The sequence below is a fragment of the Rhinichthys klamathensis genome, unplaced genomic scaffold, assembly GCF_029890125.1.
Source record: "Rhinichthys klamathensis goyatoka isolate OS25496 unplaced genomic scaffold, OSU_Roscu_1.1 h1tg000094l_1, whole genome shotgun sequence".
NCBI lineage: Eukaryota > Metazoa > Chordata > Actinopteri > Cypriniformes > Leuciscidae > Rhinichthys > Rhinichthys klamathensis.
Genome location: NW_026606633.1, coordinates 18,397 through 40,146, shown reverse-complemented (window position 1 = coordinate 40,146; position 21,750 = coordinate 18,397). Strand labels below are relative to the sequence as shown.

The 21,750-nt window shown below is 38.1% G+C and overlaps 1 protein-coding gene across 7 annotated transcripts in view; it reads right to left on the bottom strand.

Moving 5' to 3' along the window:
* Positions 1–20,737, bottom strand: part of slc44a5b (solute carrier family 44 member 5b) — a 40,471-nt gene extending 19,734 nt beyond the window's left edge. For 3 of the 7 annotated variants that reach the window (XM_056252264.1, XM_056252262.1, XM_056252266.1), the window contains exons 1-3: positions 20,546–20,735; positions 2,106–2,179; positions 231–315 (exon numbers count right to left, since the gene is read on the bottom strand). In XM_056252264.1, coding sequence (XP_056108239.1) covers positions 231–315; positions 2,106–2,179; positions 20,546–20,679 — 293 coding nt within the window. In that variant the 5' untranslated portion in view covers positions 20,680–20,735. Of the gene's footprint in view, positions 1–230; positions 316–2,105; positions 2,180–7,651; positions 7,701–8,138; positions 8,390–20,545 lie in introns of those variants that run through there. The other 4 variants (XM_056252267.1, XM_056252268.1, XM_056252263.1 and 1 more) reach the window with 3 other exon arrangements.
* Between the last annotated feature and the right edge of the window lie 1,013 nt (positions 20,738–21,750).

Sequence of the window (21,750 nt, the reverse complement as noted above, 5' to 3'; positions counted from 1 at the left end):
CAGTTATTGGCTTTCAAATATAAAGAATTATCGGTTATCGGCCAAAAGTTTCATATCGGTGCATCCCTAATAATATAATATAATATAATATAATATAATATAATATAATATAATATAATATAATATAATATAATATAATATAATATAAAGTGTGAGACTACTTTTAAATACTCTTTTAAATTTTTTCATTTAAAGATAATGGCTTTAACTCCTCTCGGACTCATACTCACGCATTAGGGGTTTCCTGCTGTCCACAGAACTGCCCATAGCTGTCTGTCGGGTAGACCACTTTCCGGGGGTCTCCATGCATCCAAGCTTAAAAAACATAACACAAGCCATGTCATCTGAAACATGTTTCTCAAATAAGTTCACCAGAGTTGCATTTCAAACATCATGCATTTCAAATAATTGCTATAATTTTAAAATTCAACCTCAGTATTTTATGGCACTGACACTACACCCACTGTTCCTGTTGAGAAGGAACAGGCACAAGCAAAGAGGACAAACAAGAAAAGATGCATGAAAAACAAACTAAAAATAAAGTGAAACCCCATATTTAATTTAGAGCATAAGAAGCTCTTTATGTAATTTAACATGAGCGATTCAAATCCACAGTGAATCGAAAACACTGCAGCTCTGTGGAGAATGATTGTGCCCAATGATTTAATTCTCTCCACTTAAGTCTGCATGGAAGTGAATTTGAGCTTCAGGGGTCATGGAATGTCACCTCAAGTCTAAAAGGGTCACATGAGATGTCAGTGCACTTCAAAGGGCAACAAAAAAGCCAGTCGTATTAATTTAGCCTAGTCAGGATTAAACCAATAAGACATCAGAGAGGAGTGGAATGAGATCAGTGTGAGAAAGAAAATGCACTGGGAGAAACAGCAAACACTCCATAGACACAATATGTACAGACTAAAGAATTAGTATCATAATTTGAATGACAAATGAACCTCGATTTCAGAATGTTTTGCTATTTGGTTTGTCCCATTTACTATAACCACAGCAGCAGCACTCAAGCTGCTTGAATCCAGAAGAACGGCGGCAACGTCTCCAAGATGCTTGAAGAAACCTTCCTGCAAAGCTAGGTAGCTATGTGCAAGTGTACCTGGACAAAAACTGTTTTAAACGCAAAGGGTGGTCACACCAAATATTGATTTGATTTAATCAAGTTAATTGATAAATAAAATCTATTTATGACATTATTTTTGAAAGCATCCTCACTTTACAGCAAGTGCCTAAAACTTTTCACAGTACTGTAGCTTTGCAGGAAGGTTTCTTCAAGCATCTTGGAGACGTTGCTGCAGTTCTTCTGGATTTAGTCTGTCTCAGTTTTTTCTGACTTTTCATGTAATCCCAGATGGACTCGATGGTGGTGAGATCAGATCTCTGTGTGGATCATACCAACTGTTGTCAGATACCGACTCCTTGTGCATACAAAAATATATATAAAGTACTGTGCAAAAGTCTTAGGAACGTTATTATTTTCACCAAAAAGATGGTTTTAAGCCAGCCATTTATATCTTTTGCTGCAGTGTGCCAGTAAAAAATATCAGTTTACATTATTTTACACATATATACGTATAAAATAATTGTTTTAATTAAAAGAAAAAAAATATTATGGCTAAAGCTAAAGTTTCAGCAGCCATTACTCCAGTCTTCAGTGTCACATGATCCTATTCCAAAATTCTAAAAAAAAACTAAAACCCGCCACTGTGTATATATATATATATATATATATATATATATATAACCCTGGCAGCAATTTTCCAAAACAGACAGATCAAAACAGTCAGCAAGCTGTGAGTCTCCCAGAAACGGCACAAGAGAAGAGCCTCTGACAGTTTTAACCACAGATCCCACATTTAAACCATGAATGATGCACACAATCAAATGTCACAGTGAATGAATGGGTTCGTGTGAGTCCTCTTGGTTTTTTTGAGAATGGACTAAATGACTGTCCTTGAAAAACAGCCACATACGGTGAGGGGGGTTAGGACTGACGCTCCCCCGCCGCTTCTATTTGGCTGCTTAATAGCACTGGATTCATGAGCCGCATTATGCAACCCTCTCTGCTGAATCGCACGTTAATGAGTGTAACTCACCCACTGTTCCCAGAACGATGTAACCGAGGATGACGATGACAAAGATCACACAGCAAAGCACATCTGTGCAGCCCCTGCAGTGGGAATGTGAGAAAGAGAGAATGTGAATGAATAAATCACAGTATATTTACATTCATACTAGCATTTCAATAATTATTTGAACAAGTTAATGAATTATATACAATTAATCAAATGTTGGTCAATAAAACTCTTATAAATATTGTGAACCCTCAATCCATGAACAAAATTTAAAAAATAGTTTATATAGTTATTTTTTTGTACACTGAGCACATACTGTATTTGCCATTGTTTTTTCCATGCTGACTTTAACGCCAACAGAACAGACTTATGACCCATTTTTGAGTGCCAACCAACTAATTGAAAACAACTGGTCTATATAACAGCTTTGCAGACTGAGAAAAGGAGTCTGAGGTCACAGCAGGGCAACTAAGAGATTAACAGCTGTGCTGAATCCCCATTCACATATCATCCTAAATAGTATGCAATTATTGTAAAGTAGTGCACAGGGCTGCTAATGTTAACTAGAAATAATTAAAAATATATTTTTTTTGTTATCTGAAATAAAATATAATATTTAGATGAAAAACTTAAACTTACAAAAATGTGTTTTTATAGAATATTGTAGGATTTAATCCAAATGATTTATGCATGCACATTCTGATGACATGATGGGACAACCTCTCACTCACATAAGATCACCACAATAGCAAACAACAACAATCCAATAAATTCCCAATGGACAAAATCAAGTCCCACCCTACATTTTTTTTTCTTGTTCAAGATGTTTCACTCAGCAATACGTAACAATAGGGAAGAAAAGACCATGACAACTTCTGTTTCATGCCAACTTTAAGTAATATTGAATTTGGTACACTTTAATTTGATGGTCCCTTTTGAACATTCTGTTGACTATAAGTAACTTTGCAATAACATGTTAACTAACTCTCATTAGAGTATTAGTAGACTGTCTGTCTGCTTAATATCTGCTAACTCTTTATTGTGATGGTCCTTCAACAAACATTCTACTGACTATAAGTAACTTTGCAACTACATGTTAACTTATTCTAACCCTAACGCTACCAGTCTACTAATACTCTACTAACATTCTAATAAGAGTTAGTAGACATGTAGGTGGAACATAACTTATAGTCAACAGAATGTGTTAAAGAGACCATCCAAATAAAGTGAAACCGTGAATTTTAAGCTAATGAGTTAGCTAGATGCTAATATAAACAATTTGCTAAAAGGAAGTCTGTAGAACTAAGACGCAACTTTATGTTGTGGTAACGTGTCCTAATAACACACACTCAAAAGAATGGACCACCAGTAAAGTACATGTAGTGAAGAGTATACATAAGCTAACTGGGACATCCTAAGTGTTGTAGTAGTACTGACTCCACTAAACTAAATCTTACGAACTCACAGTAATGTGGAGGACAGTAGAAATGAGTGACGTGTCTGATGTGTAAACTACAAACCCACAGTCCCATCAGTGTCGTCTGTAAAAGTGTTCCCTGAGCTATATTTATATTCTGCTCAACACAGACGGGAAGTGGGTGGTTGCGCCGGGCCACGTTCACACAAAGGTGTGGATTTGACGTGTTACTGGGAGTAAGTGACATTTAATGTAATGCAGCTTGGGTGATATTTATGGTGATATTTTGTTAATGGACTTATGGAAAGTTGGCCAACTAAGATTCAGGAAAAAAAAAGCTTAGTCACAGGAAAAAAAAGCTTAGTCACAGGAAAAAGTTACACAAAATAATACCCAACATTACCCAAATGCTGTTATTTTTGTTTTATAAGTCTACGTGCAACTCTTTTTCATATAATGAAAGGTCATTATGATTAATCAACCAAAAATTACAAAAAAGATAAAAAAAATAAAAGTAGCTCATATGACTATATTACTACATTGCAAGTCATATGATAACTTTGTGTGAGGAACAGACTGAACATTAATCATGTCTTCCAGTGAGCTGCTGTGACCAGACCGAGTCAATAATAATGTCAACTAGGGGTGGGAAAAAAAATCGATATTGCAATATATTGTTGTGCTCTCTGTCGCAATAAATAATCGATACACTAACGCCCAATATCGATATTTTATTACAACACAAAATGATTAATTTACCCGTTGTCAGTGTCACTGTCACTACCCATATCTACCATTCTGTTTGCGGGGGCGCTGTTCGAGTAAATAGGGGTAAAGTGGCGCAAACAGCGGCCGGTGAAGAACACAAGTTAACTAACAACAACAACAGAGAATTGCAGAAAAAAAGAGAAGCGAGAAGAATGGCGGAAAAAATAAAAAACTAATCAAAGACCCACCCGCTAGTTTCCACTCTAAAGTGTGGAGACACTTCGGGTTTTACGAGCATAGAGAGCGCAACGGCCGCGCGCGCGCACTCGCACGTCTTCAAACAACACGAGCGCTGTCTTGCTCTCTCCCTCGCGCATATTAATCAAAATCAATTGACACGATAGTAAAAGGTCGGAAGACCGCAGTTTCACGTGGAGCATTTGGAGATTTTTAGAGATTAGAGACTCGCCTAAACTCAATGAACAACATCTCAACACTAAATTATAAAGGCCTGTCTCATATAGACGCCTGTCTCAAATACAAGCCGGTGCAGTTCGACGATTTGGGAAAATAAAAACCCGGGAAGTTTTACGGTATATTAATTCTCAATATGTACACATGCATTATTAATCTTGTGCCTAACATAATGAAAACGGCTTTTCCCCTCACAATGACAGTAAACTAATTATTACATTAACATGAGTCACGTTGCATAGGCTATTTTCAGTTCAAAATGGCGAAACTAGACAAAAGTATATTCGTGTGCCTTATTATTTTTGTGCCTGATTATTTCCTTATTCCTTCTTTTTCTTTTCAGTCACATATATCGTGATATATCGTTGATGAAATTTCTTCCAATATATTGAATATCGTAGATATCGCGAATCGTGATATTATCATATCGTGGACCACATATCGCCACAGAATTGAATCGTGAGGTACCTGTATCGTCCCACCCCTAATGTCAACAAATCATTCTGAGGTTGATTGAAAATAACAAATTAAAAAGAATTCGAATCGAAATGATCCAGTTCTCAATGATCCAGTCACAGCAGTTCTGTGCACTGGAGGAGAAGATTATCAAATGTTCCTCACACAAAACTATCTTAAAGTGCTACTAAGTCTCTTGGTTTATCAAACCATAAACAAATAAATCTAATAATAAAAAAAATAAACTTTATCATGTTATTACTGAGCCACTACGATAAACAACTGGGTCAGCTGTGACATGGAATGCCAGTAGCACCTCATCGCAATACACGAGATCCAGGGGGCGGAGTTGGATCCAGATTTCAGGCGTGGAGATGGGTAGGATTAGGGGTGGGGTTAGGGATCAGGGGGTGGAGATGGGTAGGATTAGGGGTGGGGTTAGGGATCAGGGGGTGGAGATGGGTAGGTTTAGGGGTGGGGTTAGGGATCAGGGGGTGGAGATGGGTAGGTTTAGGGGTGGGGTTAGGGATCAGGGGGTGGAGATGGGTAGGTTTAGGGGTGGGGTTAGGGATCAGGGGGTGGAGATGGGTAGGATTAGAGGTGGGGTTAGGGATCAGGGGGTGGAGATGGGTAGGTTTAGGGGTGGGGTTAGGGATCAGGGGGTGGAGATTGGTAGGATTAGGGGTGGGGTTAGGGATCAGGGGGTGGAGATGGGTAGGTTTAGGGGTGGGTTTAGGGATCAGGGGGTGGAGATGGGTCGGTTTAAGGGTGGGGTTAGGGATCAGGGGGTGGAGATGGGTAGGATTAGAGGTGGGGTTAGGGATCAGGGGGTGGAGATGGGTAGGTTTAGGGGTGGGGTTAGGGATCAGGGGGTGGAGATGGGTAGGTTTAAGGGTGGGGTTAGGGATCAGGGGGTGGAGATGGGTAGGTTTAGGGGTGGGTTTAGGGATCAGGGGGTGGAGATGGGTCGGTTTAAGGGTGGGGTTAGGGATCAGGGGGTGGAGATGGGTAGGATTAGAGGTGGGGTTAGGGATCAGGGGGTGGAGATGGGTAGGTTTAGGGGTGGGGTTAGGGATCAGGGGGTGGAGATGGGTAGGTTTAAGGGTGGGGTTAGGGATCAGGGGGTGGAGATGGGTAGGATTAGAGGTGGGGTTAGGGATCAGGGGGTGGAGATGGGTAGGTTTAGGGGTGGGGTTAGGGATCAGGGGGTGGAGAGTGGTAGGATTAGGGGTGGGGTTAGGGATCAGGGGGTGGAGATGGGTAGGATTAGGAGTGGGGTTAGGGATCAGGGGGTGGAGATGGGTAGGTTTAGGTATATGTAAGGTGGGAGGAGTTGGATCTGGATCCAACTCCTCCCCCTGGATTTCGTGTTCTGCAGTGAGGACCATCTCTGGAATGCACCACACCTGATCACAGCAAACATAGCACAAAGCTCCATATGCTGTACTAACCCAACAGAGCTTAAGCGTTTTACATCAGTCAACCCTAATTAGCAGTAGTCAGGACTTACAAATACGCACTAAGCACAGGAAAACCCTATTAGAAACACGCTGAGCTGCACACTTTGTATTTGGAACAACAAAAATAAAATGAAACCCGTGGCTGCTTGTCCAATAATAGCAGAATTACATCACAATCTGCTGAATCTTATTTAGTATGCATGTTAATTATGCATAGCAACCCAAGACATTTGAGCAACAGTCATTGATTTCTCTGCTCCGGTGGGGTGAAAGCTGTTCTGTCCACTATCACTGCTGAACTAACCATTGATCCACCAGCAGCTCTGGATTAGAGCAAGAAACAGGCCAGCGGAGCGACAGGTCCATAAATGAAGTCAATATTTTTTATCAATAATAGGCACGTGCAAATCAGGGATAGAGAAAAGGACGACATTTTTAGGGTGTGCATGTTTGTTTCTGTCCTAGCTGTGGTTTTGAGGGCATTATTTCTGCTAAATATTTCCAGAAGTTAGCTAAATATTAAAAAAAAAACTCTGTAGAAAAATTTGTAGAGGTCTTAAAAGTAAAAATGATTCATAAAAGACTAAATAATGGCTTTATTCACTTCTATAAATACCAAAAGTATTTTAGGGTTACTTTTGATATTCGGTTGTAAGCTTAGTATGAAGTCAATAATAGGAAGTATATTAAGAAGTGAATACGAAGTCACCATTCAAGCATTTGTTCTATGTATAAAACTGTTAGTAGTTGTTCTTAAATGTTCAATAAGGTAAAAAATAAATATAATTTTATATTTTAATATATAAATATAACATTTTAAAAGCATATATATATATATATATATATATATATATATATATATATATATATATATATGCATTTATATATTATGCACACAGTATAATATATATATATATATAAAATACTGATTAATAATAAGTATACGTGTACATGAAGTGACATGTGAAGAATGATAAATGCTCAAATAGCCTTGAGTGCTCAGCCTCAAATAAAATCCAAAAAGCATAAAAAAGAAACAAGATTTACTTTACCTATTGTGAACGGGTCCTGTGAATGAGGGGTCAAATTTGTGTGGCTCCCCTGTAACACAAGAGCAAGGTGTCAAAATCACATTTAAATGGTGAAAATAACGATTGCAAAACCTCAAGCACCCCAAAAGCCTTTAATCTTTTTGCTATTCTCATCAGGAAGCTTGAACCATGTATAGGCTTATAACCAGGACAAAGAGCAAACAAACCAACTGATATCAGAACAAGGCAACATTGAAACAACGTAAAACAATGCTCATCTTGTCACCACCCTGTTCATTAAAAAAAAAAAAAGAAGAAAAAAAAAAGAAAAAAAAAAGCACTCAATCAAGTAGCCAAGGTCTGAACAGCCCCACAATGCCTCAGGAGTGCCATAACAAAGCACAGGCAAACAAAAGCATGTACCTGCCACAGTTTGAAACACAGCAGATACCGCTAATTTTGAGACAAAGCATTTAAAATCTTCAAAGTATTTACAATAAGTTCCTACCCAATTCTGCTTTGTAGTATCCTCCTTTTGGTCCAGTCATGTTCACTGTTCTCTGAGCGAAGACACTGTGTTTATATAATGTTACTGTGTGCGTGTCACTTCCTATGAGGGCTGAGGCGGTATCTTCTCATCTTTTTTTGCGATCGGTTAATCATTACACACATAAGCTGTGTTTGCGAGAAGAGGTGGAGGAGAAATCAGGCTGGTGGGCGTTTGCGTCGCTTCCATCTGCCTCTCTCTCACACTATCCACTCTCTACTCCTTCACTCATTCCTTATCCTCTTTCTCTCTCTCTCTCTCTCTCTCTCTCGCACGCTCACAAAGGAAACAGCACTGGTGTCTCGCGGCTCAGATTGGTAGCATGATGCATCCACTGACACACCAAACACAATGAGACAACAGCATGGCAGCCACCTGCTCAAAGCTTTGCACACACACAGACTCAAAGTGGAGCTTGTCCATCGCCAAACATACCATCACATCTGTTCAGTGGAATTACGAACACAATTAATTAATAAAATGAATAGACTAAAGCAGGTTGACAACACAGAACAAACATGTAGGTCTGCTAGTATCTGTGCCAGTATTACTGACCAAGCTGAGTGTACAGACGTCAGGCGTCACATACTGTATGATGATAGATGCCTAGGTAGCCCGAGTTGGGGGATCAGGCAATGATGCCATCCTGCAAGACAAAGAACAGTCTTAGCTGGTTTAAACTGGTCTTCAGGAGATCTGAGATGTCCCAAAAACCCCTCTAAAACCAGCCAAAAGACCAGCAAACCAGAGTGGTTTAAGCAGTTTTTGATTGTTTAAAATTTTATGATGCTATCATGATGTCATGTATGATGACATGTTTATGATGGCATCAGTGGCTGAGTAGAGGGAAAGACATATAGCAATAATTTTCATAATTGATTACTCGAGTCTGGCAATTATTTATTCAGTTAATTGGATAAATAAAGAATGTATAGCGTTTCATTTGTTTTATTCCATCAATGTGTAAATAAAGGTTTGTTTATGATAGTATGCTATACATTGTGTGGAAAAAGATTTATAACGAAATGTTAAATACACTATAAATTACATATAACTTTTCCCGGTATCAATATGTATTTTTGTGCTTAAAATTTAGTTTTTCGTTTCTAAAATAGCCAAATTGACTAATTCAGTATTCAAATATAGGCTACTCTTCATGAATAGTTCCATCATATTATATTGAATATTTATTTACAAGTCCTGCTGAGTTTCAGTCAAAGGGATGAGAGATTCTCTATTTGGAATAACATTTCCCAAAACACTGACACCACCAAAAGGTTAATTAGTCAAATGCATAAATATTTTTACACTCGATAACAAAAAAATAAAAACGCAAAAAAATTGTTTTTCTTTCTAAAATTAACTTTACTGACTTTATCAGTATAAAAATATTGAATATTTATCTCAATTTTCCTTACAGACACTGTGTGACCCTGATTTGTTCTGCCCACAAGTGGGTGAGGCTCACTGTATTCATTATCAATAGACAAACATTTCAAAGAGGCTTCTGATTGGTTCAGTCTGTGGCAATTTAGGCTAGATGGCAAAATAACAGCTCTGTTAACACATCTCAGAGAAACCACAGAAGATCTTTCACATTCACAAAACAACCACCATTTGCAAAAACATTCTGGACCTCTTGACCTCGATAAAGTAAAAGAAAGTATACAACGCACACCAGATTTTGGATGAGCTCCAATATACAGTAGTCAGCTCCACTTTTCGGTCTCTATTATCACAAGGGCTGAACTACATCCTGAGCTTTTAACAATGTGAATTTAAGGAATGTCCATTCCTTCCAAACTACTGACTTAGGGCTGAGGCCATGACCAAAATATGACCAAACTCTTACATCACAGTAGGAGTCATTTCATTTCATGACAACGTTATCATGATGTATCCAGTTATCTGTTATCCAGTCATATTTGCTGGAAATTAAGTTTGTTATGAAAACTAATACTAGCCTACCTCAATGTACAGTAAAAAGTTAGATTTTTGAAGGCAAGTAAACAGTCCATAATACAATAAGAACGAATAATCGAATTACAAGCAATAGAACAAAATAGACAAATAAATACATAGAAAAAATAAATAAAGTGTGCTTTTTCAGTTTGGGTATAAGTAAAAAAAAAAAAAAAAAAAAAAAAAAAAAACACGCAATCAAATGTAAAAAAAAAACACAAAGTTAATTAATGCAGTGAAAATAGTGCAGTATAATTGAACTTTTAAAAGCAATTAACCACGAAAAAGAAACAGTGTTTAGCACCTTTGCGAGCGCACAGAAAACCATCTGTCAGAACACCGTGCGAGTACCAAATTAAGTTCTCTCATGTTTTACTCTGTTTGAAAAAAATAATAAAAAATATTCGCTTGAATGTTTAAAATGAAAAGGCTTCAAAATGATAATGACTCTGACCTGATTTTATCCCAACTTTTTCCCTTTACTTTAGACAGGACCGACTGCGTTTACATGAATCTGTGTAATTTAAACACAAACTGCGAAAAGGAATTTAATTCAGTATTTACACGCTGTTTGACCGATGGCTTTTTGTGTGCACACTTCAGGTGCGAGTGCACAGAAAACAGTCTGTCAGAAAAACGAGTGATTACCAAACTGAGTTCTCTTTCGTGTTTCACTGCGCTTGAATTGTTTAAAGTGACAAAGCTTAAAATGAGAATCAGAATCAGAAAGAACTTGATTGCCAAGTGTGCTTGCCCAAACAAGAAATTTACCTTGGTATTAAAGCCTTGGTATAAAAAAGTATAAAAACAAAGATAGGTTTAGTCAGAATAAACATATCTTATACATACCTTATACAGATAAGGAACACATTTACAGTATTGTGAATAATAATATGAATAAAGAGAGGGATGGACAAAAGAGAGACCAAAAGAGACAATGAGAAAGATAAAGAGATATAAATACTACAGGCAGGTTTGAGAGAAAGAAAGATGGACAGAGACAGAGAGAGAGAGGAGAGAGGAGAGAGGAGAGAGGAGAGAGGAGAGAGGAGAGAGGAGAGAGGAGAGAGGAGAGAGGAGAGAGGAGAGAGGAGAGAGGAGAGAGGAGAGAGGAGAGAGGAGAGAGGAGAGAGGAGAGAGGAGAGAGGAGAGAGAGAGAGAGAGAGAGAGAGAGAGAGAGAGAGAGAGAGAGAGAGAGAGAGAGAGAGAGAGAGAGAGAGAGAGAGAGAGGAATGAGAAATTGATAAGACACTGTGGTCTTGTCACGCAGCAGTGGACAAACAGGCCAGGACATCAGGAAAATGCCCCTGAGGTATTATGGGAAAAAACAATGTCGGCATTGCTTGCCCTGTCACATGCTTATAGGGTGTCCCGTCTTAGGTTTCAGAAGTTTGAATGCTCTCAATATATGCCCCTCAAATACAAGACAATTAAATGTCTCAAATATGGATAGATACAGCTAATTTAGGAAAAAAGCTCTCTTCTAATTATCCTCAGAATTTAGGGGAAAAGTGTTTCATTAGGATAAGTAGAGAATAAATGAAAGCTTTTTACAAAATGTCAGCTCAAATAACTAAAGGACAGATTTATTGGTCTTGTCTAACTGCTGAATACAAAATACAACAACAACCACCACCACCAAATCCTTCAAGCAGTTACAATGTTGTTCAATTGACTGTAACGAGAAGAATGGCAATAAACTTGACTCGGCTAACAGGACGTCCCCTGAGACACATCTCACATCACAGGAGCCCCAGACAGCAGATCAACAGTTTATCTCCACTTCTCCGTCTCATTTATAATCGGCCCGGCATTTAACAGACTGAATGTTTCGTCAGTTTGCATGGCATAATTGCATCAGCTGAACTGTGGCTAAGGTACAGCTGGTGTCAATCCTTCCCAGGTAAACTAAATTACCACCAAGCGAGACAGGCACAGACAGTGACATTAATTTCAACAATGACTCCTCAATCGCAAACATCCAGGGGGGGGGGGTGTGTCACGGTACACAGAAGTCACGGTTCGGTACGTAGCTCCGTTTTGGGGTCAGAGTTCGGCACAACAAGAGAATGCAACAAATCCCCAATGCTAGGTTTCATTTAATTTATTTTGAACAGAGAGAAGTGCAAATTACAGTTTGTTACACCAGGTGTATTTAGTCCCACCTTGAGGTAGTTGGTAGAATACTGCCTCTAGTGTATATTAAGCACTAAACAGAATGCACTCTTGCCGATCCTCCCCAGATTCCTGATTGCTTAAAATAAAAATAAAAAATTGTTTTTTTTGTTACTCTAATTGATAGATTGACCAATGCTGCGTGATAAAATGCGACGTGTGTTTTTCCACTTATTGGTTTAAATAACGTGTTGTGAACAATTTAAACAATGGCAGATGCACAATGTTCAATATTACGCTTTTTCAAGAAATTACAAATCGACAGCAGAATTTAACAGCGGAAACAACTAATTTATGGTCCAACAGATAAGAGTATGACATCATTCGGAACTGTAAAGGGTCGGTTTTTATTTGTGTACGCTCACAATAAAAACCAAACATTGTGCTTTTGTAAAATAAAGATGTCCCGGTTTCCTTTCCGTGAAGCTGGTAGAGCATGTCACAAAAATCAGCGTATAGGCTACTAGCAAGCTCTTGTGAGCCATATGAACTCTTGTTACGGGTTGGAGCATGATCGTCTCTTCTTCTGCTCTTTTTCCTGTTGTGGCAGTTAGCAAACAGCATTGCATTACCACGCTTCTGGATTGGAGTGTGGATCGCCTGCTGTGACCTATACACTCACCTAAAGGATTATTAGGACCACCATACTAATACTGTGTTTGACCCCATTTCGCCTTCAGAACTGCCTTAATTCTACATGGCATTGATTCAACAAGGTGCTGAAAGCATTCTTTAGAAATGTTGGCCCATATTGATAGGATAGCATCTTGCAGTTGATGGAGATTTGTTGGATGCACATCCAGGGCACGAAGCTCCCGTTCCACCACATCCCAAAGATGCTCTATTGGGTTGAGATCTGGTGACTGTGGGGGCCATTTTAGTACAGTGAACTCATTGCCATGTTCAAGAAACCAATTTGAAATGATTCGAGCTTTGTGACATGGTGCATTATCCTGCTGAAAGTAGCCATCAGAGGATGGGTACATGGTGGCCATAAAGGGATGGACATGGTCAGAAACAATGCTCAGGTAGGCCGTGGCATTTAAACGATGCCAAATTGGCACTAAGGGGCCTAAAGTGTGCCAAGAAAACATCCCCCACACCATTACACCACCACCACCAGCCTGCACAGTGGTAACAAGGCATGATGGATCCATGTTCTCATTCTGTTTACGCCAAATTCTGATTCTACCATCTGAATGTCTCAACAGAAATCGAGACTCATCAGACGAGGCAACATTTTTCCAGTCTTCAACTGTCCAATTTTGATGAGCGCTAGCAAATTGTAGCCTCTTTTTCCTATTTGTAGTGGAGATGAGTGGTACCGTGGGGTCTTCTGCTGTTGTAGCCCATCCGCCTCAAGGTTGTGCGTGTTGTGGCTTCACAAATGCTTTGCTGCATACCTCGGTTGTAACGAGTGGTTATTTCAGTCAAAGTTGCTCTTCTATCAGCTTGAATCAGTCGGCCCATTCTCCTCTGACCTCTAGCATCAACAAGGCATTTTCGCCCACAGGCCTGCCGCATACTGGATGTTTTTCCCTTTTCACACCATTCTTTGTAAACCCTAGAAATGATTGTGCATGAAAATCCCAGTAACTGAGCAGATTGTGAAATACTCAGACCGGCCCGTCTGGCACCAACAACCATGCCACGCTCAAAATTGCTTAAATCACCTTTCTTTCCCATTCTGACATTCAGTTTGGAGTTCAGGAGATTGTCTTGACCAGGACCACACCCCTAAATGCATTGAAGCAACTGCCATGTGATTGGTTGATTAGATAATTGCATTAAAGAGAAATTGAACAGGTGTTCCTAATAATCCTTTAGGTGAGTGTATATGAATTCGTATATATCTTATGTAAGCATGTGTGTGTGTGTGTGTGTGTGTGTGTGTGTGTGTGTGTGTGTGTATATATATATATATATATATATATATATATATATATATGCATGTATAACAAATTACTCTAAATTTGAATATTGAACAGAATTGAATACACACAAGCATTAATAAATTATACATTTCCTTGTTCCAGTTAAAAGCCTGTACAGCGAGATCCTCTTCTTGGAATCACATTTCCCAAAACATTCACTCTTGTCAGAGATTTATCTTGTTTTACCCTCTCTTCCACTTGTTTATAGCTGAGATGAGAATTCACTGGCACAAAAAGCAACTGTTACTCTTTAGAAAGCACAATCCAAATAGTTGTTGGCTTCAGATATAGCGGGGTACAGTAATTCCTTCCTTGAACTGCTCAGTGAAGTCTCATCTCTCTTTCTATACCTCTTCCTCTCATCCTCTATTTCCACTAAGATTTTTTTCCTTGCACACACATGAGTTTACACACTGAGAGCAGTGTTTTGCGTGCCTTGCTGCAAAACACAAGCCTCTTTCAGTGTTTCTCCATAAGGAACAGCCTGGGAAGGCGTGCAGGTGCAGACAGTGTGAGTTTGGTCGAATGGAAACACTGTGTGGTTACGTTTTCCTCTTCCTACCAGAACATGGAGTTCCCACCCCATGGCATTAAGTCACAAACAAGTCCCTTACATATGCTGCATCTCAATCACGACCTTAAAATGAATCGGCTGAACATGGCCAGTTTAAAATAATTAAACTGCTATAAATTAAATGCACAAATGGATAAATAATTAACTACATTTGTAACATTTTGTGCAAATGTAAAACATAAATCTAGGTTAAACAGATGAGTGATTGATCAATAATATTGCAAATGTCATTAAATCTGTAAAATTATATAATTTTTCATTTTTGTGTGCTGCGTTGGCTGTCATTAAATCTGTAAAAATATTGAATAATACATTTTAGTCATATTAATATTATTTAATGGTCACACTATTTTATACAACACTTATTGTTATCTCTGATCTATGGGTACAACAAAATACATATAAAATATTTTCTCTGACTCAAGATTAACTTGGATGTCATCACAGAAAGCGAGTGACAGACACGCAAACCTTCAGGGACAGATGGACAGGCAAAGTGAAGCGAGTGACAGACAGAGCAGATTCGTGACGTGAGACTCCCCTCCCTTTGGACTTGTGTTTTGCTGATACATGCCGGTTATCACTGGCCTGTACTCAAATAAGAGGATTGAAGACGCTTTACATGTGGCTGCTTCATTACTACGTCTAATCAAAGGGCTGTTATTTATCTGCAAACAGTTTTTTTCAAATGAGAGCTCTTACTTAATGATATCAGAGACAGCACTTCAGCTGTTTCTACTCTGATCATTTATTGTGTGATGATAATACCAACACTTGATATGCTTGCTTACATTTCAATGCAATTGGAGGTCATTCTGGGACCTTTATGTAAAACGACTAAAGTTGAAAGTCACATGGCTGTTTGTTTATTAGGCAAAATGCCTCAAAAGTGCATTAAAATTGGTCACATGTAGATGTTGTTCTGTTGCTCAGTCCCTATCACAAAGGACATGTAATGCATAAAGGCCTGCCAGTGCCTGTTCAAATGAGTACAACTGCTTGCAGATCTCTCAAGGACACCAGCTTTAGCCTTGAGCACCAGGTGGACAGCATAGACACTGACAGGGTGAGTGTGAATATGACTCCTGGATACTGTCTGAAATGTGATTCACACCTTTACAACCAGTGGCATGGGGTGGGCGATATGACCAAAGTCTTATATCACAATATTAGTTATTTTGTTTTCACAATATCAATATCACTATATAGTTATTTATGCTTACAAAAAGGTTATGATATAAAAAAAATGATACCATTGAAATTTCATAAATCTCGTCACTAATTTCAACATCGCAAAACCCCTAATACTGCCTTAAGCTTATTGAAAACAAGAAAACAGTCAGTGATAAAATAAGAACAGAGAAACTAACTAAGCAATAGGACAAATCCAGAATAGACAACGGAAATAAACCTACCTGAAAAACTTCAAGCACTAGAAATAAGAAAATACATAAATTGAAATTACTTAAATGTACAAAAAACACTGCATAATCTTCACTGTGCACATTAAATATAAATGTATTCTTATTAAACTTACAAAAGTGATTCGGTCAAGAGCAGTGAGATATTTTCTCTTTGTCTTTTGTTGTTTGATTAACATTAATGACAGAGATAGCAGCAGGTTTATTAGGCTGCTGTCACTTTAAGAACGAATACACAGATCCAATTTACTGCTACACATGCGTTTTCCTTCTCAACCGTTTACATTCATTTAAACCATAAATTACTGCGTTTACGACGTTACTCGCAAAGACAGGAATTGACACAAGTGTGTTTGACCGTTCAAGCCCAAATAGGTGGCAAAAATATTGGCTGCTGTAATATTGTATAATTCATCAATTATGAAACGACTTTCATTTCAGCTTTATAGGAGCCCTACAAAAGACAATGGTGTCATTTAATTCAGCTCAATTTAGTTCAATGTTGTTTCAATTCCGTTCAGTAGGCTAACTGTGTCAATGTTGCAAAGTTAATCAATTATGAAACAAGTTCACAGTAACGAGTGAAAATGTAAAACAGAAATCCAGAACAGACAGACAAGTGGTGGTTAATCAATATATGCCAGCAACTTTTTTTTGCAGTGCAACCAAATGCAGTCCTGCCGCAATTTGTTCCTGAGACAAACAACAAATACAAAAAGCCTTTAGAACTTTTAGGAGACATTGAAACCTGATAGAAATTATATTTTTAAAAAATTGTTTTCCATTTACTCACCCTCATGTCTTTCTAATCCTGCATAACGTTCTATCTTCTATAGAAAAAAAAAGAAATTCTGAAGACTGATCATTCCTTCCATGAAATTACAATAAATTGGGCTTTTAAGCTTCAAAAAGTGCACAAAATCACCATAAAAGTGGTCTATATACTTTGTGCACTTTATTTCAAGTGTTTTGAAGCCTAGTGAAAAAGATTGGACTGACATGAACGAGTGATTTCCGCCATAGTCAATCTTTTTTTTTTTTTTGCAAGTTGCATTCAAAATCAGCTTGGATCAAGACCCAAAGAAGATGCATTTTGTAGTCTTTCATAGAGGTCCAGACTTTCATTTAGGTTCCATTAGCAGAACCTATACAACTTCCAAGTCATTTATAAAGGCTCTGGAAAGGGAGATGACACCCATTATGAGCCATTCATCCCTTAGCATGGAGCTTCAGTAGAATTTGTCATTGTTAATGTCCCGGGCGCACAGTAGAGAGCTCATTCTGAACTCTATGGTGGACTGTGGCATGTGCGACAGAGCTGCTTTGAACGACAGGCAGTGGACATGAGAGAGAATCTTCTGTGTTAAACTCTTAAGAGTTAACGAGAGACTATCTGGTCCCTCATAAATGCACTGACTGTCCTCTCTATTAGCTACATAATTGCAGGCATCTTTAATGTACCTCTTGTAGCAACCTCTGATTCAGGAATATAATTTGCTTTCGGTCCTTAAGGGAAGATCGTCCTGTTGAGGAACTGTTAATAAGATCCTTCCACATCCAGAGGGAGGCTTTTTAAAATTTACATCCGCATTGGGCCAGGAACCCAATGCAATTCACTTTCTCTACTTCTTACTATAGGAGCTTGAACGATACATTTGCTCAATCGTATTTAACCAGAATTATCTGTCGACAGCAAAAATATTAAGTATAAAGGGTTTATTGCAACAAGGCATCTGAACACCCATACTATATCCAACTATGGCAAATTAGAATTATGACTTAAAGTGTTAATTCACTCAAAAAATAAAATTCTGTCATTACTCACCCTTGTCGTTCCAAACCCGTAGGACTTTCGTTCATCTCCGGAACACAAATGAAGATATTTTAAATCAAATCTGAGCGATTTCTGTCCCTCCATTGACAGTTATGCAACTACCACTTTAACGCTTCAAAAAGTTCATAAAGAGATAGTAAAACTAATCCAAATGAATTCAGTGGTAAACTGCTCAATTCATATGGATTGGTTTTACGATCTCTTATGCTCTTTATGAATTTTTTAAAGCATCAAAGTGTCAGTTGCGTATCAGTGGAGGGACAGAAATCCCTCAGATTTCATTAAAAATATCTTCATTTGTGTTCTGAAGATGAATGAAAGTCTTACGGGTTTGGAACAACAATTTATTTTGATTTGGATATCTCTCCACAGACTACTTCCCAATTCTAGCTGACAATAGTTGTGATTGATAAGTGGCTCGTGGGAACTTAACAATACATGTGGCAAAGGCCAAAGAGCTTGACCCTGCCCAAGCGAGTCAAAGAAACAGCTGCTCCCTGCACAATTTACGTGACAAAGAAAACTTCTTTCTTTGACACTTCAACAGCACTGCCATGGTGAGGCATCTAGGCTTTAAATATTAGAGTTTAAAATGCAGTACACCACATGATAATAATTACAACTCTATTTGGATGGTTATGCTGAGTGGGTGTGTAGGCGTACCAGATGCATCCTTTCGGCATGATAATGTGTTATAATTAGATAGATTGCCTCTGAAACATATTTAGCGCAGTAGTGTTAAATGGCTGGGGGGGACCTACAAGTGCTCTGCTCAAGCTCATGGGGGATTGCGAATGACTGGTTTCCAGAACAATGTGTAAGGTCTGTGATGACTATGGAGGAATGTAAAGTAAATCTGACTGACTCCAGACCGACTATTCTCAAAGAGTTCTGGTTTACATTTTGCTGGCTTTTAAAGATCTGTATACCAGTGGTTTTGGACTGCATACTTCATGGAGCATGAAATTTGTTTACTAACTGCTGCCACTTTGGTTGTTTTGTTCATCTGTTTTTTTTCTCTTTTTTTTTCTCATAACAAACAGATTCATATTTGTGTATAACACATTTTTGGATCCAGCCTAAAGAAATGATTAGCAACATGATGTGTCGACTACAAACAGTGATTCTTGCAATTTTATCACTGTCATTGAACGTTATTGGCAGAGAGGAACAATATAATTAGGATCACTTTCAGAACTTTTTTTTTCAGCTCATGAATGATAAAATAAAATGACAGGCAATCAGAATCTAGCCAAATTTAAAGAGCTGGAGCTTTTAAAGCACCAAAGTAACTGTGATGGCAACATGGAAACCCACTCAATGAAGAATAAAACAGTTGTATAAAGGCGGTTCACACCAAGAACGATAACTGTAACTATAAAAGTTTTAATAATCGTTCTTATTCTAATTCTAAGAGAATAGGGAAGTCCACACCACAGCTAATGATAACAACACAGATACACAATATCATTGGAATCACATTCAAAACAACTTTTACAATAAAAACATTGACAGCTAATCAGAATCAAACTGACTTTAAAGCGACAGATGACACATTGTGCGCTTATAATAAACAGAACGTTATCGTATGTTGGTGTGGATGCTAAAATAGTTACTGTTATAGTTACCATCTTCATTTCATGTGTGTAGGATAATTTTATCATATTTCTTAAAAGTGCCATTCATTTGTTTATGTGTTCAAATGCGATAATTTGCAATATTGAGTGAATCTTTAAAAACTCTTTAAACAGATAGCACACGTGCAAGATGTCTGTTAAAGATCACTTTATCTGGAAAGCATCTGCTGTTTACTGACATCTGATAGACGTCTTTAAGATGTCAGTTTTACATACGTTCTAAATCAAAAACATCTTAAAGACATTTTCTAAACGTCTAATTGACATCTGACAGGAAACATCAAAAATACGTCTTCCAGATGTAAACAAGCACATCAAATAGACGTATCCGTGATGTACGCGTGCTATCAAACTTCAGTAAATAGCAAACAGTTATTTTAAGGTCTGTCCACATTATGTACCGTAATATGAGGACCGACTCACACAGCAAAAACACATAAACCCATCTTAATACGGCAAACCCTGCGGAGTTAACACCATATGTGTTTTCTATTATTCCAATTCTTGCTCTTATTGCTTTGGTTACTTTCCAGTTAACTTCTATGACGTAACAATTAAATCCTCTCCGAATTCAGAATCCGAATCTGCGTTTTGTCTGCCCGTCATCCAGTTTTGCAAAAACAAAGCAACTCAGATCAGAATGAAAACATATCAGGGTAGCTTTTGTGCTGTGTAGGTTCTTAAAATATCAACTGCGAGAGAAAACAGCCGAACACTTAAAATAAAGAATCGAGGTGACTTGACACCAGCACCGCTAGGTCAGTTCTCTTTGTCACTGGTCTCACAGCAAAAACTTGATTTAAAGCGATTCACAAACTGCTGCTCTCTTACCATAGTATGAAGGAGGAATTGCACTTTTTCTTGCCATTGCACCTCCGACGAGCAGTCCTCGCGTGTCTTTTGTTTATGTGATTGCATATGAAGCTGTGGACGTGAATAGCGTCTCTAACACTAGTCGTCCACATATATAACGCTAATCTGTCTATCTGTGATTTGCTGGGCCACGCAACACCGCGTCACTGTGTTTACAGCGCCATCAGCAGTGAGACAATGCGCACGCAGAGGCGGTCTATTGTATGAGTGACGCCTCAACTGTCCAATCGCTGAGTGCCATCGTCTCCCAACAGCCAATCCAACCTCAGGAGGCAGGACATATCGTAATACTGGTGGGAAAATAGAGACATTTCTCACTTCTCAGGCACGGGGAAACACTTCAGCGACTACATGAGAACAAAGTAAATCAGCTGAAAACAATGTGCCAGTGTTTTGAAATTCCCCTGTGCTGCTCGACACAAGAAAGTATTCTGTGAGCATTTATGTACAGTATGGCCTTGTGGCAACCACAATGATTGGTGCACCATGTAATATAAATCATGTAGTAAAGGTCACAAAGGTTTCTGGTTTGGTTGCATTGTTTCATCCTAAAAAAAAAACCAACTACATTTATTTAAGAACCCAAATATATGTAGACAAACTGTTTGATTACCGTATATTAAGATATACAATTTAACATATCAAATCTGTCAAAAATAAAATAAAAACAAAGCCATTGTATTAAATTACTGTGGCTGCCAACGTTTGCATTTCACCACCTGATGGCAGTAATGTGTTGTAAATTGATGAACATGTCTGATCTGAAACAAGTGTTAAATAAGGAAAACATGTAAAATATGCAGTGCAGCCCTCAGGATATAAACCCCCTGGTTTAGGCAACCTGAAAGTTCAAATTTTGATTTATTGCATATACAGTAATGCAGTGAAATTACTTAATGATTAAAGGTTTGGTAAAATCCAGTTCTTAACAGAAATCCAACTTTTTCTTTTTTGTCTCTTACTGTGAATATCTCAATTCTTAGTAATGCAGAGTTCCAAAGATAAATACACATACAAATGCAATGCATTCTTTCAGAAACTTTTTGACTAGACAATCAAAAATCCATTAAGACTCCAGTAAGTGGTCTAATAAGCAATAATGATCTTTAATTTTCTTGCAAATGGGAGCAGCAGCAACTAATTGATCCTGAAAGTCTGCAGGA